The sequence below is a fragment of the Chlamydomonas reinhardtii genome, chromosome 12 (assembly GCF_000002595.2).
Source record: "Chlamydomonas reinhardtii strain CC-503 cw92 mt+ chromosome 12, whole genome shotgun sequence".
Taxonomy (NCBI): Eukaryota; Viridiplantae; Chlorophyta; class Chlorophyceae; order Chlamydomonadales; family Chlamydomonadaceae; genus Chlamydomonas; species Chlamydomonas reinhardtii.
Window position 1 is genome coordinate 4,472,370 of NC_057015.1, and position 17,103 is coordinate 4,489,472.

General features: G+C 67.8%; 2 protein-coding genes across 2 annotated transcripts; one reads left to right on the forward strand and one right to left on the reverse strand.

The window, feature by feature from the left end:
• Positions 1 to 52: 52 nt before the first annotated feature.
• On the reverse strand, positions 53 to 8,578 carry CHLRE_12g521650v5 (uncharacterized protein). Its single transcript, XM_043068385.1, has 14 exons — positions 6,735 to 8,578; positions 6,261 to 6,483; positions 5,961 to 6,047; positions 5,512 to 5,638; positions 4,984 to 5,197; positions 4,484 to 4,606; positions 3,984 to 4,154; positions 3,396 to 3,705; positions 3,023 to 3,117; positions 2,586 to 2,738; positions 2,279 to 2,344; positions 1,621 to 1,764; positions 1,017 to 1,193; positions 53 to 732 (listed from the first exon to the last, which is right to left on the reverse strand). Exons 1-14 carry the CDS (start codon positions 7,836 to 7,838, stop codon positions 607 to 609), a joined length of 3,120 nt encoding a protein of 1,039 aa, XP_042918480.1. The 5' UTR covers positions 7,839 to 8,578; the 3' UTR covers positions 53 to 606.
• Positions 8,579 to 8,738: 160 nt separating this feature from the next.
• CHLRE_12g521700v5 (uncharacterized protein) lies at positions 8,739 to 16,717 on the forward strand. The gene is made up of 12 exons (XM_043068386.1): positions 8,739 to 9,396; positions 9,699 to 11,188; positions 11,504 to 11,722; positions 12,105 to 12,233; positions 12,585 to 12,761; positions 13,057 to 13,137; positions 13,411 to 13,534; positions 13,763 to 13,929; positions 14,291 to 14,406; positions 14,703 to 14,932; positions 15,351 to 15,433; positions 15,695 to 16,717. The coding sequence occupies exons 1-12, from the start codon at positions 9,027 to 9,029 to the stop codon at positions 16,076 to 16,078; spliced, it is 3,570 nt and encodes a 1,189-aa protein (XP_042918481.1). The 5' UTR covers positions 8,739 to 9,026; the 3' UTR covers positions 16,079 to 16,717.
• Positions 16,718 to 17,103: the final 386 nt, after the last annotated feature.

The window sequence follows — 17,103 nt, forward strand, 5'->3', positions numbered from 1 at the left end:
ATTATGTATGAATAAGGGAAACAGGGCCTGGGCCCGATCCACGTAGCTGCCCTGGTTCCATCTCGGCTCCCGCGCGGCACACCCAGCACGCCCTCTGGTGCGGTGTCCATCTTCCTTTGGCGCATCACAACATTCCCCTTGACCCAGTTTGCAAGACACCGACAAGGTAAGCTCACCTGGCATCACCTGGCATCCTGCTTCCCTCTTCCCTGCCACGGTTGCACCTGACTGCACCCACCACTCTGGGCTGTCAGCCTGTCACCCCCAGAGAACTGCACGCTTTCACTCCACACCTGCGACCATTCCTTTCAGCGCTCACATTCCGCACGCCCCATGCCTACCTTAGCTCTCGAGTCTCAACCATCGCTCGCATATCGCTCACTGACTCCCCACAGTCCCCAGCCAAGCGCTTCTCCACTCGCAAGCATCCGTTCCCAGCTCCCCCCTCCACCTTCGCCTCCACTCACTCCTCCACCCCCTCTTTCTCCACACATCGCAAGCCCTACGCCCCATACCTCCACCCACCACTTCCCCTCTCTCCCACACGCACACAATACACACTCTCTCACATTCCCACCGCCCGCCCGCAAGGCGTAGCGCAGGCCTCTAGGGGTTGAAGGTGGGCGCCTGGCGGCGGCCGCCCCAGCTGGCCTCGTACAGCAGCCGCGGCGCCAGGTCCTTGTAGGGGTCGGACTCGCGCTTGCGGAGCAGGTAGCCCAGGCAGCCCTCCACCTGCAGGCGTGCGGGCGTGTGTGCGTGGGCGTGTGTGCGTCAGTGTGTGTGTGTGTGTATGTTTGTGTGTGCGCGTTTGTGTTTATGTGTGTGTGTGTGTGTGTGTGTGTGTGTGTGTGTGTGTGTGTGTGTGTGTGTGTGTGTGTGTTTATCAATATGCGCGTTCAGCGCAGTGCATGGACTGCAATTACGATGCGCCCTCTCACTGTCCCCCTCCCTCCCGCCCTCCCGCCCTGCCGCCCTCCCGCCCTCCCGCCCTCCCGCCCTCCAGCCCTGGCGCCCACCTCGCTCTTGACTCGGCCGTAGGTGGCCTCCACCTGCTGGCGGTCTTCGGCCTGCTCCGCGGCAGTGGTGATGGGCGCCCCGAACAGGTAGTAGAAGCGCGCGGGCGGCCTGAGCGCCACCAGCGGGCTGATGAAAGACTCCTCCACCTCGGACGCCTCCGACACGCCGCGACGGGCCTGCGGGTGGGGAGTGACAGGAATAGAGAAAGAGAGAGAGAGAGAGTGTGCATGTGTGCATGTGTGTTTAAAGAGCACAAGGAAAACATTGCGCAAAAACAGTGTATGCATGTGTGAATGGAGGGGATGTGCACGAGGCCCCCCGCCCTCCTCGCCGCACCTGCAGCCTCCCAACCTACCCCCCCCCCCACCAGTCCCCGCCAGTCATCGCCTCCACCCCGGCCGCCCTCCTAGCTCCTGCCCGCCTGGCCGCCCCAGCCCCGGCCCCCTCTGCCAACCCCTCCCAACCCCAATCCCCCACCTCGAAATTCCCCAGCACCCCAAAGCCATTACTCCCGGCCCTCCCGGCCCTCCCGGCCCCCCTGCAGCCCGCCCCCCCCCCCGGCCCCGCAGCCCTCCCTGCCCCCCCACGCCGCGCTCCTCCCACCCGCACGATGTTGTCCTGCTGCCTGCGCAGGAGGTCTCCCAGCAGCGGCGCGGCCATGAGGTCGGTGCGGTCCAGCACCACCTGGGCCGAGTCCTCGGCGCCCACAGCCGCGAAGGGGATGATGGTGGCGCCGAACTTCATGGCCTGGTGGGGGGTGGGGTGGGGAGGAGGAGGGTGGGTGTGGGGGAGGGAGGAGGGAGGAGGGGGTGTGTGTGGGGGAGGAGGGTGTGGGGGAGGAGGGTGTGGGGGAGGAGGGTGTGGGGGAGGGGGAGGTTGAAGGGGTTGTAATCACCAGCCCAAACTAAACTAAACCAAACCAGGGGGAGGGGGAGGAGGGCAGTGTATTCCAATCCCCAAGTAAACCAAGACTCGGCAGGGTGTGGGGAGAGGGGGTAGCCGTTCATGTAGAGAACGGAGCGGTTAGATCGCAAGGATGAAGTGCCGACGTCGGGGTGGTGTGGGGGTGGAGAGGTCGTGGAGTTGGGGTTGGTTGAGGTTGGGGTTGGGTAGGGTATACATGGCGGTGAACAGAAAACGACGGCTGGTCACGGGTGGCACCGCCGGATGCGCAACAACTGGCCAGCCGCACCACACCAATACACGTGCACCGTGCACCCACATCAGCCACGCCCAGCCACTGCGGTCAGCACGCACGTACCATGCGCACGAACTCGGCACGGCGCGGCCAGATGAGCGCGTACTGCTCATTGCGCAGCTTGAGGGCCTGGGGCGGGTGGGGCGGTGGGGGCGGGGGCGGGGGTGGGGTTGGGGGGGTTGGCCAGACGGCATGGTGGCGAGGGCGGTGGTGGTGGCGGGGGCGGTTTTGGTCAAGATGGTGGTGGCTGTGCTACGAGTACTGCTAACAAACTGAGCGGACTGGGGCCACCGCACACAGCCCCTCTTCCTCCTCCTGATACTCCCCCCTCCCCGCTCCCCCTCCCCGCTCCTCCCCCCGCTCCCCTCACCTCCCGCACCCCGCCCGGGTACAGCAGCGCCGCCTCGCCCGCCGCCAGCAGCTGGTACAGGTTGCGCCCCGACACCGGCACGGCGCCAAAGGTCTCCAGGAAGCGGCCGAAGCGGCTGTTGGACTCGGCGCCGGGGATGGGGCCGCCGTTGCCCTGGGCGGTGGGGTGGGTGCGAATGGGTGGGTGCGTGGGTGGATGCGGGTAGGACTAGTTTTGAAGACGTTTGGATGGCCATGGCCCCTGTACTGCCCGGAGCCCCCGCCCCTTGGATTTCCTCCAAAACAACCTCATAGGAACAAGCCGCAGCACCACAGCAGCACCCCGCCTCGCTCCCTCATCACTGGCCCCTATGAGCCCACGCTGCCACCCTGCCACCCCCCCCCCACACACACACACACACAATACACACACGCCCCTCTGCCGCCCCCGCGCCTCACCGGCCCCATGCCCAGCGCCATGGGGTGCGCCAGGCCGCGCAGCAGCTGCCCGCGCTCCTCCAGGAAGTGCTGGATCATGAGCGGCATGTCGGGGGCTGGGGGGGAGGGAGACAGGAGCAGGAGGAGGGGGAGGGAGGGATGGGGAGGACGGGGAGGGGGAGGGAGAGGGAGAGGAGAGCAGGGGGAGAAGAGGGGAGGAAGAGGTGGAGGCAAGGGGTGAGGAGGGAAATCAGCGTACAGAGGAAGGAGGAGAGCCGGCAGAGGACGAGGTACACAGGTTTCGTCAGTGGTATCAGGTGAACCAAGCCTGGCGACAGCCCGCTATCATCTCTCTGCCCCCCTTCCCCCACGTGCCCCTCCCCCACCAGCTCACCGAACAGCTGGTGGTTGCCCACGAACAGCATGGGCCCACTGCGCGGCAGCGGCAGCCGATCCAGCCCCACCACCACGCGCCCGCTGGCGGCGTCCGTGGACAGGTACACGGGCGACACCAGGCGCTTCAGGCCGCCCAGACCGCCGCCCTCCACCGCGCGCCGCAGCTCGCCGGGTGTGGGCAGCTCCAGCGGGCCGGGCGTGCCGAAGTTGGCGCCGCCGGGTGCGGGGCGCGTGGCGGTGTCGGGGTTGAAGCCGGCCGGCACGTTGGGTCGCGTGAGGCGGCGGCGGGAGACGTAGAAGTCCTCCTCCTGCAGGCGGCAGGCGGGAGGGCGGGAGGTGGAGGGCGGGAGGTGGAGGGCGGGAGGTGGAGGGCGGGAGGTGGAGGGCGGGAGGTGGAGGGCGGGAGGTGGAGGGCGGGAGGTGGAGGGCGGGCGGGGAGGGGCCGGCCAGCAGCTGGCAGGGGGGCACACGAGGCGGGCGCGCCTCCACACATTGGCGCGTCACACACACACACACACACACACACACACACACACACGCACACACACACACACACACAACTCGCCCCGCCCCCAGACCCCCTCACCTGTATGATTCGCAGCAGGTCCACCTCGCTCTCCTGCAGCAGGGCGTGGCTGCCGCCCTGCAGTGTGCGGCTGGTGCAGCGCGGCAGGGCGCGCTCCAGCCGCGGCGCCTCGGCGGCGGAGGGGATGACCAGGTCGTTGGAGCCCACCAGCAGCAGCGTGCGGGGCTTGACCTGGAGGCAGGGGGGAGGGGGCAAGCGGGGAAGGCAAGGGGGGGATTACATTCATGATTAGTTAGGGAAGTGTAGACGGTAGACCGGGAGGGGCAAGCCGTGCGTGGAAGACGGAGTGAATATTAGGGGGGTGTAGGTACCAGCCCTACTAAACCGAGCCCAATAGAGCGAGGAGGAGAGCGTGGCCTATGCCTTGGCAACGGAGTGTAGCCAATCATGCGAACGGTGTGTATCAAGGAGGGAAGTGCCGACCGCGGGGAGGGGGCGGTTGGTTCCGAACATTCTCAGCCCCACCGCCGCCGCCGTGCCAGTCGCCGGTCGCCCCGCACCTTGCCCAGTGTGGGGTTGACCGCCGCCGCCCCCTCCGCCAGCAGCTGCAGGCGCCAGGCCAGGGTCTGCGGCGGAAGCACCACTCGCAGCGAGGACAGCTCCGGAATCAGGTCCAGCAGGCCCTGTGGGGGGTTACAGTCATGATTAGTTAAGTGGTAGACCGTAGACCACCGGGGGGTTAGGAAGGGGGGCCAGGGAGGAGGAGGGGGAGGCGGCGGGGGTGGTGGGCGGCTGTGGGGGCGAGCGAGGTCAGGGAGGGCATGCACGAAGGACACGCGGAGAGAAGTGAAGCGCCCGCTGCGCAGATGCGCACAGCTACCAGGCACTGCAGCGCCCTCGCGCCCTCCTTCCTCCTCCTCCTTCCTCCTCCTCCTCCCTCATCAGCTATCAGGCACTGCAGCCTCCTCAACCGCTCGCCCCTCCTCGCCCCTCCTCCTGCTCCCTCCTCTCACTGCATCCACCTCCTCCTCCCTTCCCTCCTCCTGCTCCCTCCACTCACGTACAGCAGGTCCACGGCCTGCTGCGGCAGCGGGTCTCCGGGCGCTGCGGCGCGGCGGGCCATGGAGATGGGGTTGGACAGGATGGGGCTCAGCGCCACAGGCAGCAGCTTGTAGGCGTCGGCCGGCAGCGAGGGCAGCAGCGGGCCCAGCGCGGGCCAGGGCGAGCGGTCGAAGGAGGTGGCGGGGTTGACCAGCACCAGCCGGTCCACGCAGCTGCAGGCGGGGGGGAGGCGGAGGGGGAGGGGGCAGGAGGAAGGGGGGGGAGGGAGGGCGAGGGGGCGAGGGGGAAGGGTTCAGGTGCAGGGGTCTTCGTCATGAACCAGGTGGGTGACAGCTACAGCCACACCCACACACTCACCCGCACCCACACATTTACACACACACATACACACACACATACACACCTACCCCACACCCGTAATCACGCCTACAGTGAGTACCCATCATCTCAGTCTCCTCTCCACGCATTACCATTGTCCAGCCCCACCACCACCCCCCGTCTCCTCCTCCACCCCCTCCTGCCCCACCTCAGCCTCTGCGCCAGCGCCAGTGCCATGATGCCGCCGAAGGACTCGCCCAGCAGGTACAGCGGCCGGCCCGGGTCCAGACCCGCCACCTCGTCCTCGATCTGGGCCGCAACCGACTCCACCAGGCCTGAGGCGGGCAGGGGGGCAGGGGGAGCGGGAGGGCGGTGTCGGGGCGGGCGGGCAGGGGGGCGTGCGCTTGGAGCACATGGGCAGGGCGACATGCCCCATGACACCAGTTTGGCACGTGTGCGTGATGTTGCGCTTCCCGCCGTGAGGGCCTGGATCAGGCCAGAACCCCAACACGACACACACACACACACACACACACACACACACACACACACACACACATACAGACACACACACACACACACACACACACACATACACACACACACACACACGCCCGCGCACAGACACACTCCCGCAGCCCCCCTCCCTTCACGCACCCGCGAAGGGCGTGCGGTCCTCGGGCGGCATGAACACGCCGCGCAGGTCGAACTTGGAGGCCAGGCCCGGGAACTGCCGGTACGCGGCTGCGGGGTAGAAGGGGGGAAGGAGGGGGTGGCCGTGCATGAGCGAGGCGGGTGGAATGGCACTAGACAGGGGTGGCACGCAAGCCACCAGCAGCGCCGTAGGGTGGTGCTGCTGCTACTGCTGCTGCTGCTGCTGCTGCTGAACGCCCCGGCCCGGCAATGCACCACGGCACGCCCCTCCACACGCCATACCCGCACCACTGCCTGGCTCACCCAGCCCGGTGCCGTCGATGCCCGGCAGGTACACCAGCAGCGGCAGTGTGGAGGGGTCGGGGGAGCCGGCCGGGCGCGGGAAGCGCGGCGCGTACAGCAGCGGCCCCGTCGCCGCCGCCGCCGCGCCCGGCTCCATCTGGTCCTGTGCGCCCGCCACGGCCGCCGCCGCCTCCGCCTCCGCCGCCAGCGCCTCAGTGCGGCGGCGGCTCAGCTCAAACAGATCCTGCGGCAGCGTTTTGGATAGGAGTGGGTGGCTTGACCATGATTGGCAGTGGACAGATAACGCGTGCTCGTGCGTGTGCGGCCGAGACAACCCAATGAAGGTGCACTCCACATGCCAGGGGGCATGTGAGATTGCGGCAGGGCGTGAAATGACCGTAAACCCTCGCAGCCCCTCCCTCGCAGCCTCGCAGCCTCACCCACCGCCCCTCCCCCTCCCTCACCCCGCCCCCCCCCTCCACAGCACGCCCTCACCCGGAATGTGGGCCCAATGGTCGGCTCGCCCAGCACCGCCTCGCTGATGCGCTGCAGGTCCACCTGCGGCGGGAAGGGCCGCGGCGCGCCGCCCGGCTGCTTGCCGCGACTCATCATCTCCGCAATGGGCAGGTCCACGGGCGGGGCGCGCCGCCGCACACGGCCCCCGGCGGAGGGAGCGGCAGCGGGAGCCGCGGGCTCCTCGGCGGCCGGCGGCGGCGGCGCCTGCGGCACCGGCGGCTGCGGCGTTGCGGTGGCGCCGCTGGCTTGAGCAGCGGTGGCGGTAGTGACGGTAGTGGCGGCGGCGGCAGCGGCGGCGGCGGCGGCAGCGGCGGCGGCTTCCGCCCCCTGCTCCTCGCGGGCGCGGCGTGCGGCTGCTGCTGCTGCGGCGGCGGCCTCCACCACATCCGCATCCGCCTCCACACTGGAGAGGGAGGTCATGGAGGAGGAGGAGGAGGACGACGACGCCGGCACCGCGACGTCGGCGTCGGCGGAGACGTCGGACGCCGCGGCAGCCGACGTGAAGCTGGTGGTGACGGCCGGCTCGGCCGCCGCAGCCGACGATGCTGCCGCCTGCGGCGGGTCCAGGGCGGCCGCGGCGACGGCGGTGGTCACGTCAACGGCGGCCTCGGCGGCCTCCACCGCTGCCTCCACCGCTGCCTCCACCACCGCCTCCACTGCCGTCGCCGCCGCGGTCAGCACCTCCTCCGCCACCACCACCGGGTTGTCTGAGTCGTCGTCCTGACCCAGTTGGCTCGCCGCTGCGTCCGCTTCAGCAGGCGCCTCCGCCGCCGCCGGCGCCGCCTCCGCAGCCGCCCCCTGATCCGCCTCGACAAGCTGCGCCTCGACCACCTCCGCTACACCCGCGCTCGCGCCCGCCCCTGAGCCCGATGCCGCATCAGAGGTCGACGCAGCGAGCCGGAAGTCCCTGCCACTACGCGCAGAAAGGTAGTTTCGAGCAGCGGCGGCGGGGGCGCTCAGTGGCGCGGGAGCCAACGCCTGCTTCGGGTGGAGTGGCTGCGTGGCCAGTCGGGGGCCGCTGACCGATCGTGGGGTCGGCAGGGCAGTGCTCGCAGCAGCGGTTACTGAGCGCGCGCGCTGCATTGCGCACTGCGCAGCCATCGCAAGGTGTAAGCTTGTGCGCTAGTAAGGCTACTTGATGCGAGCAGGTTCGCAAGTTGCTGATTCGATCGGGCGCAGCAGTTGCTCTTAAGCCGATGAAGAACTCTGTTATATTCTATATTGAAAGCTTGTAATACTCACGCCAAGACATCAAACTATAACTGGTCACAGACTCGGCGGGACCATTCGCTTGGTCTACTTTTCCCAATGCTCAAAGCTGATTGAGCCAGCAACAGATATGTATGAAATACGTGCCTATAACACAAATCATGCTATCAAGGTTTTTGGCATCACGCCCGCGCGCGGGCAGGAGGAGACGGGATGAGGAGGAGGCGAAGGGCTCTCACGCAAACAGCCGCCAGCCCAGACAGTAAAAGAAGGCACGCGATAAATGCCCTAGTATGTATACGTTGGCTCTCGCTGGACTTCTGTGTGCGATTTTCTTTTAAGGCTGCTTTCAAGCGGCCGCTGTGTTTGGCGTCTGGCAGCAGGGGTTCCAGGGTTCGTACGTCACGCGTGTCAGCCTGGCGAGGCACTGTGACCTCTGTCCTCTCCACTCCCCTTCCTGCGCGTAATCAAGGTGTCTGTGGGCCACTAGATGGGCGAATTCCGCGCAGAAACTCTGGGTCTCCCCCGGCACCTGGTCACGATGTGGGTCACCCGGCCAACGACCACCCGTTCTAGGCGAGGACAGTGAATTGGCGATACGCCTGATTTAAATGATACATGTTATCCTAATGTTACCTGTACAACTGCTCGTCTGCGCTCTGGTGGCGCACTTGCAGAGTCACCCACGGCTGGACCCATGCGGTGCAAGCGTGGCAGAAGCGGGCAGCGACCAGGTGCGAAACTTCATGTCTCCCCCGTATCCCATATGTTTCTTAATATGCGGACAATACTATACCTAGGCAGCTGCTGCATGCACGTAGGCTCGGAGCTTTGCAGGAGTTCGCTTTGCGTTTAGCTATCGCGTGCCAACTTTTGCCCAGATCCGAGCTGCAATACGCTGTATGATAGTTGAAGACACTGTAGAGATGCCTAACCCAACAAGAGTCTTGGCGAGACGCCTGCCTTAGTTGCTTCCAGCATAACGCTTCGGGTTTCAGGCACGCCAGCATCTCATTACTGTTGCATACATCATATCGCTGGTCGTGTAAGGCGACGCTCAGGATGCGGTTGACCCAGAAGGTTCCATGCTCCGCAATTCAGCCGAGCGTGGGCTCCTGCCCGCGTGGCTGCGGCCGGCGCGCGGTCCAGCGGCTGAACCCTTGCTTCAGCTGGCAACAGCGCGCGTCGCCCTCGGCGTCGGAGCAGGCGGAGCAGGGCCCCAGCGTGAACGGGGGCAGCCCGCGCTCGGCCAGCCCCAGCTCCGGCCGGGCTCTGAACGCTGAGGAGGACTTTCTGGCCCGCGCTCGCAAGATGCAGCAGCGCATCGCCAAGCTTAAGAAGCTGCAGGAGAAGATTTCTCAGATGAAGGAGGAGCGCGACTTCATGGCCGCATACAACGAGGTGGAGGCGTCCGCGTCCGACAACGACGACGGTGCGGGCGCAGGCAGAAAGGCCTAGGAGGGGCCTAGGAGGGGCCTAGGATGGCTAGGAGGGAGGAGGGCTAGGAGGGCGGCAGGAGGAGCTGTGTGCGTGTGCGCGGGAGATAGGGTTTGGCGGTCGCGCTGGCGGCGTGTGGGGGAGCAGCCTGGGGGCTGTAAAGAGCACAGGGGCGGCGGGAGGCACGAAGAGCAGGCGCATTGTTCTGCTGGCGGCGAGGTGCTGAGGATGGTGCCTGTAGGCTTCGTGTCATTTGCCCTACCCGCTCGCACGTCGTTCACCGCCGCCGTTACACAGACGACGACAGCGCCGGCAGCAACAGCAGTCCAGAGGAGCTGCGCCGCTGGGTGGCGTCGCTGATGGCGGCGTCGGCGGAGCGCGTGGCGGCGGCGGCAGCAGCCAAGGCCGCGGCCGGCGGCGAGGGCAGCCGCACCAGCGGCACCACCAGCACCAGCGGCGTGGTCAACGGGGCGGGCGCCATGGCGTCCTGGCGGCAGGGCGGCGGCGGCGGCGGCGGCGGCGTCTACATGCCAGCCTCGCCGTCCTTCGACGTGCCGCCGGCGACGCTGCCCACGCCGCCGCCGCCGGCACAGCCTCTTGTGGCCAACCCGCCCGCCGGCGCCGCCGCCGCCGCCTCAGCTCCTGGCGGCTACGTGCCCGGCCGCATCGTGCCGCAGCACCCGGCGGCCACTGCAGGCCCCACCGCCGCCGCCGCCGCCGCCGCCAGCACGTCGGCGGCGCCGCCGGCGCCCGGGCAGCAGCCGGTGATCCGGCGCTACAGCGTGCGCTACAACTCCGCCGCCAACAAGCCCACATTCGTGCCAGTGGACGGCGCGGCGGGCGCCAGCACGAATACCGGCAGCGGCGGCGGCGGGGTCGCAGCACCGCAGCAGCAACAGCAGCAGCAGCAGCAACCCGACTTGTCGGCATCGCCGTGGCGGTTCCGCACGCCGGCGCTACAGCCGGTGTCAGCAGCGATGGCGCCGCCACAGGCGCCGCCGCAGGCACCACCGCAGGCACCGGCGCCGCCGCCACCACCGCCGTCGCCGCCGCCCACTCAGGAGCCGGTACGCTTCCAAAGCATACTGGCGCAGGCGGCGGCGCCCGCGGCGGCACCGGCACCACCCGCGGCAGACACAGCCGCGCCGCCCGGCGCCCGCCCCGCTGCTCCCGCCCCCGCCACCTCCGCCTCCGCCTCCTCCGCCTCGGCCGCCGCCGCCGCAGGGACAGCAGCGGCCGCAGCAGCACCAGGCGCACCCGCGGCTGCGGCCGCCGCCGCGAAGAAGGGCGGCGCCGCCGCCGTGCCCGCCAAGCCGGCGGCGCCGGTGCGCGACCCGGACGCCGAGCTCCGCGCCACCGCCTTCCCCGAGAGCCTCACCTCCACCAACCCCTACACGCTGTACGACATGCCGCTGCCCAGCCGGCCCATGCCGGCGGCCTGGCAGACCGCCGCGGAGCGGCAGGCGGCGGCGGCAGCCGCCGGAGGCGCCGCCGCGGCGGCGCCGCCAGCGGAGCTGGCGGTGGGCCGCGCGGAGCGCCCGCGCGACCTGGTGTTCGTGACGGCGGAGGCGGCGCCGTGGAGCAAGACGGGCGGGCTGGGGGACGTGATGGGGGCGCTGCCGCGGTCGCTGGCGGCGCGGGGGCACCGGGTGATGGTGGTGAGCCCGCGCTACCTTGCGCCCAGCGCGGCCAAGCGCTACGAGGGCATCAAGGACACGGGCGTGAGGGCGCGCCTGAACCTGAACCCGCCCGGGGCCAAGGCCGACGGCGGAGGCGGCGTGCACGAGGTGGGGGCAGGCTGGGGCCCTGGAAGCGGGGGTGGGGCCGTGGGGGTGGGGGCGTGTAGTCGTGGGTGGGTGGGCAGGGGTGGGTTAGTGGGGAGCGGGTGTGGCGACAGGGACGGGCGCTGGGGCTGGGCAGAGCCCTTGGGGCACTGGCTCCAGGCGTGACATGACGGCATCCGGAGGGAATCTGCCCTGACTAACAATCACCACAGCCCTGACCGACAATCACCACACATCCTAAAGTGCGACTTCCTGCCTACAGTAAACTCAGCCTCGCGCTTTCGTTCCTCGTCCCTGATTCCTCCTCGTTCCTGTCAGGTGGGTTTCTACCACCTGCACAAGGACGGCGTGGACTGGGTGTTTGTGGACCACATCAGCTACCACCGGGAGGGCACGCCGTACGGCAACGCCGCTGGCACGTACGGCGACAACCTCTTCCGCTTCAGCCTGCTGTGCATGGCGGCGTGCGAGGCGCCGCTGCTGCTGCACGTGGGCGGGCACCGCTACGGCACGCCGCCGGGGCTGCCGTACGGACAGGTGGGCTGGAGGGGCCGGGGAGGAGGCGGGAGGAGGCGGGGAGGAGGCGGGGAGGGGGCGTTGGGGGGCAGGCGGGAAGGGGCCGGGGAGGAGGCGGGGGGCAGGCGGGGGGGAGACGGGGAGTGGATTTGTGGCTCTGGGTGGAAAGGGCGTCGGGGGCCAGGAAGGAGAGGGGGCAGGGAGGTGTGAAGCGGCTGGGCCCCTGTGACAAAGCACATGAGGTGAGGGTGCCCGGGGCACAGAGCCTGCTGGAATCCCGAGCACTCCTGTTTCTGGCGTTGGCCTGGCCGTGCCTGTGTTGCCCCCACCCGCACCTGCGCGCCCACCTGTGTGCCCCCACCCGCACCTGTGTGCCCCCACCCGCACATGTGTGCCCCCACAGAACGTGACCTTCATCGCCAACGACTGGCACGCCGGCCTGGTGCCCGTGTACGTGGCCGCCAAGTACCGGCGGCACGGCGTGTACCGCGAGGCGCGCTGCGTGCTGGCGCTGCACAACCTGGCGCACCAGGTATGTGTGGAGGGGGGGTGTGGGTGTTGGTGTTGGGGGGGCGGGGGGGTAACTATGAACCAATCCCGTAAGGAAACAGTCGCGCTGCAAGGAGAAACTGCAGCCGCATATGCGAGCTACTGTGGTTGGGGCGAGCTGCAGGCGACAGGGCCGGGTGGGAGGGGAGGGGAGGGGGTAGATGGGGCGGCCAAGGGATGGTCATGACGGAGAGGCTGATGAGGCCCACTGCAGGGCCCTATGTGTGCCTCGCTGCAGCCTCTCACCCAACACGCCAACATGCGCACACACGCACACGCGGCTCCCCCACCCGCCCTGCAACCCCCCAACACACACACACACACACACACACAGGGCGCTCACCCGCCTCGCACCTTCAACTCCCTGGGTCTGCCGGGCGAGTGGTACGGCGCGCTGGAGTGGGTGGACACAGGCGACAACGGCGCTGGGGGCGGAGGCGGAGGCGGAGGCGGCCCGGGTGGCGGGGCGCGGCGCCACATGCAGCGTGTGCCCACCATCAACATCATGAAGGTGAGGGGACGGGTCAGGTGCTGGGTGTTGGGGGGGTGGCTGGCGTGGGTGTTAGGGGTGCTTGCCAGCCATAGTGGTTGTGGTGGTGCTTGAGGTGGTTCTTGAGGCGGTGCCGCCGGAGCCACGCCGTCCTTTGTTTTGTTTAACACACACACACACACAGTCCTACGCGTAATGTTTTCCTTGTGCTCTTTAACACACACACACACACACATACACACACACACACACACACACACACACACACACACACACACACACGCACACACACACACACACACACACACACATGCAGGCCGCCATGGTGACCAGTGACAAGCTGGTGACTGTGTCGCCTGCCTACGCCTGGGAGGTGTGCGACGACAAGGGCGAGCAGGTGCGCGCGAGCGGCAGTGCTGCCGCCTACCGCATGGACCTGCGCGTCCCGCCAGTGCCCAGGGACGGTGTCCTGCCCAATGCATCCACAGGGGCTAGCTGCCGCATTCACAGTTTAGCTTGCTAACGACAACTTATCACGGTTCATTCTGCTGCAACACGCCTCACAACCGTTATCGCGCACCATTCGGGTCGCCTCCCCCCCCCCCTCCGGTGCATCCTGTACCGCTTGTCCAAACATCCTTGCAACCCCCCCTCACAACATCCCCCACAGGGCATGGGCCTGACCTCGCTGCTGCGTCAGCGCATGGGCGACCTGCAGGGCATCGTCAACGGCATAGACGTGGGCGAGTGGGACCCGCGCACAGACCCCTACATACCCAGGAACTACCACGAGGGTGAGCAGGGGCGCGGGGAGGGGGGGGAGGTTGAGAGGGGGGGGGCAGGGAGGAGGGGGAGGAGGGCGACAAGGCGAGAAGGGTGTGTGGGGCCGAGCGAGGGCTTCCCCGCTTGCGCTCTCCCCATGCTTACACCCTCACACCCGTACACGCGCACATGTATACGGTACACCCATACATACACCCTCACACCCACACACGCACACGCGCGCACGCACACCCTCGCAGGCAGCCTGGGCGGCAAGGGCCTGTGCAAGGCTGCGCTGCAGGGGGAGCTGGGTCTGCCTGTGGACCCGGCGGCGCCGCTGCTGGGCTTCATCGGGCGGCTGGACTTCCAGAAGGGGCCGGACCTGGTGCTGGGCGTGCTGCGGCCGCTGGTGGCGGCGGGATGCCAGGTGGGGGGGAGGGGGGGGCGGCGCGGGGGGGAGAGGGGGAGGAGGGGGGAGGGAGGAGGGGGGGGGGCGAGGGGAGGGGGAGGGTGGGTGGGGGGGGGGGGCAAGGAGGGGGCAGGAGGAGGGGGAAGGGGGCGGGAGGGGCCAGGCAGGGGTGTAGGGGAGGTCAAGGAAGGTGCAAGAGAGCGGCACCGTGCAGCAGCCGATGACTCCGGCGTGTGTTTCGGGTGTGGCTGTGTGCCAGTTTGCGCGGCCCACGCACCTGCCTCGCCTACACAGCAAATCGCTAGCCGCTCACTGATCGCGTCTTCCTTCCATGCCTCCCCCCTCTTCTCCCCCTCGTCTCCCCCCCCCCCCATCCCAGGTGGTGTTGCTGGGCAGCGGCGCGGCGGACTACGAAGAGGCGTTCAAGGCCGCGCAGGCCGCCTTCCCCGCAAACGTGCGGGCGCACGTGGGCTTCAGCGTGCCGCTGTCACACAAGTGGGTGGAGGGAGGGAGGGAGGGAGAGGCTGGGGGGAGGGAGAGGCTCGGGGGGGAGAGGGGGCTGGGGGCAGGGGCTGGGAGGGGGCGTGAGGGGATGCTGACGCAGCCGGCTGGGGGAGGACTGGGTTGGGTATGCAACGTGCGGTAGGCGATTGTGGTCACAGCGAGGAGCAGCATGCCAGTGCCAGCCCAAAGCTCTCTGCACGTGTCCATCAGACTCAGTAGTCAGTACACACGCACACACACGTCCTCCATCTCCCCGCCTCCTCCATCCCTCACCCGCCCGCCCACAGGATTCTTGCCGCCTCCGACATCCTGCTGATGCCGTCGCGCTTCGAGCCGTGCGGCCTGAACCAGATGTACGCCATGCGCTACGGCACGGTGCCGGTGGCGCACGGCACCGGCGGCCTGCGCGACACCATCGACGACGTCAACCCCTTCCGCGGCGAGGGCTTCAGTCGCGCCGGCGGCATGATGGGCGCCAACGACGCCGACAGGGAGCTGGAGGAGCTGTTCGAGAAGGGTGAGGGGGGCAGGCGGGGGGGGGCAGGTACCAGCCCGAACGAAACCGTACCCACTGCTATAGAGGGGGAGGCGATGGGGGCAGGCGTGTGGAGTGTGTGTGTATGTGTGTGTGTGTGCTTACTGGGGGAAGGGAGGGCCGGGAGGGAGAAGGGGCGGGAGAAGGGTGGGAGACGGGGTGGGAGGGCTAAGGCTGTAGGATTGCCGCCGCGTGCCAAGCCAGGGTGTCGCCCTGCCTGCGGAGGCCGCGAGGTCTCCCGCACCCGACCCAGGCTCGCCCGCCACTCGCGCGCCTTCCCACCCCGTTTTGAATGAATGTAACCCCCCCCACACACACTGCAGTCTTCAGTGCATCCTGTACCGCTTTTCCAAACATCCTTGCAATCCCCCCCCCCCCCCACACACACAAACGCACACAGGCCTGGCCTGGGGTCGGCCCACGGGCGGCCGCTCCGCAGACGACCCCTCCACCAACAACCAGGACTACTACGAGCCGTTCCAGGTGCGGCCAGAGAGGGGGGAGCAGGGTGGCAGGGGGGAGCGGGCAGACGGAGCGAGGGGGAGACTACGGGGGGCGTGTGGGTGTTGCAGGGTGGACACGTTGCGCAACCCTGTCATCTCCACGGTTGCCAAGACATTCACACTACAATGCGCACGGCGCTGGTGGCACATTCCTTACCCCCCACAGCCCCACTCCTTGATACTACCTCACATCATACTACCTCACATCATAATGAACGCACAATCACGTGTACACACACAGGACTATTTTGGATCCGGCGGGCGGTACGGTGCTGTGGCGGACGGCGCCGAGGAGGACGACGGCTACGGCATGTACGACACGGACGACTCGGATTCTGGATCCGGATCCGACTCTCCCGCGGACTCCGACAGCCCCTGGCGGCGCGGGCTGCAGGGGCTGCAGACGCGGCGCGACCTGGGCACTGGCTGGACCTTCGCGCCCGCTTCCGAGGAGGCGTTGTTGGACGCGGTGAGTGCGGCGCTTCAGATCTACGAGCGGCACCCGGACAAGTGGCGGCGCATCCAGCTGGCCGGCATGCGGCGGGACTTCAGCTGGGGCCGCGCGGCGCGGCAGTGGGAGAGCGTGATCGAGACTGTGGTGGCGGCGCCCACCTACAGCAAGTAGCGAGGAGGGGGAGCAGGGGAGGGGGAGCAGGGAAAGTAGGCGCGGGAGGTGGGGGAGGGGAAGCTTTTGGGGAGGGGAAGCTTGGGGGAGGAGCGTGTGTGGAGGAGCATGGACGGGCACGATGTACGGTTGAGGTTTGGGGATGGCGGCCGGAGCACGTCGTTTGATGCACACATGTGGATGTGGCATTAACTATACGCCGCATGCATGGCACCGGACCTTCAGTTTGGACCTTGTCTTTCTTGCCTTGATTGCAAAGGAGGCGGCAGGTCCAAATCGGCTGAAGCGATGACGTAGACGCTTGCGGCCTGAGACGGGAGACGTAGCGTGGGCGCAGCCCACTTTTCCCGTTTCCCTCGAGAGGCAAAACCACTTTCTTGTCTTGTCTTGTCTTGTCTTGTCTTGAGCGTGTGTGTACGAGCTCGGAATACTGTGTGCATGTACAATGGGCTGTATGTGTGTGTGTGTGTTTGGAATTGGTTGCAAGCCGCGTCTATTCCGTGACTGGGTCCGCGAAGCTGGTGGATTGGAACTGGACTAGGAAGAAAGCCAGGCGGTCCTGTGCCGGCCAGTCCGGTGTCGGTCTGCGAGTCCGGTATCGGTCTGGTCCCCTGATAAGCTTTGTAAGCTGCCCTGAGTACGGTATCAGGATATGGCAGGCAGTCCACCTTCCCATTTCCTACATCATGCAGGCTGTTGCAAGGGGGCGGTCAGCAAACGTGTCTGGGGGCGGTCAGCCGTCATCAAACGTGACTCCCGGCCGACGGCGTGGGTTGGGGGCTAATGAGCGGGTGCAGTTGGTGGCGGACCCGCAGTGTAAAGGTTCCTCTTGACGTGGGGTCGCGCCGTGAGCGCGCCCGCGCGCTTCACCTCGCCACCGGAGCAGGCGGCAGCGGGGCAGGCCGAGCCGCCCTCGGCAGCTGGTCTTCAGGTCCTGCAGCGCCTGCTGTTGCTGACGGAGCGAATGTCACGCGCTGCCCGAGCGTGGGATGGGAGTGAACGACGAAGGGTTGGTTACTTGACTG

What these genes read in the sequence shown, in the direction of transcription:
- CHLRE_12g521650v5 (XM_043068385.1), bottom strand. Translation starts at nt 7,838, where the DNA reads ATGCAGCGCGCGCGCTCAGTAACCGCTGCTGCGAGCACTGCCCTGCCG. An exon ending in GCGCTGGCGCAGAGGCTGAG is followed by an intron (nt 5,198 to 5,511) that starts GTGGGGCAGGAG and finishes CCCCGCCTGCAG; the next exon opens with CTGCGTGGACCGGCTGGTGC. An exon ending in GTGCCGAGTTCGTGCGCATG is followed by an intron (nt 1,765 to 2,278) that starts GTACGTGCGTGC and finishes ACCCCCCACCAG; the next exon opens with GCCATGAAGTTCGGCGCCAC.
- CHLRE_12g521700v5 (XM_043068386.1), top strand. Translation starts at nt 9,027, where the DNA reads ATGCGGTTGACCCAGAAGGTTCCATGCTCCGCAATTCAGCCGAGCGTG. An exon ending in GCGGAGGCGGCGTGCACGAG is followed by an intron (nt 11,189 to 11,503) that starts GTGGGGGCAGGC and finishes CGTTCCTGTCAG; the next exon opens with GTGGGTTTCTACCACCTGCA. An exon ending in CCACCATCAACATCATGAAG is followed by an intron (nt 12,762 to 13,056) that starts GTGAGGGGACGG and finishes ACACACATGCAG; the next exon opens with GCCGCCATGGTGACCAGTGA.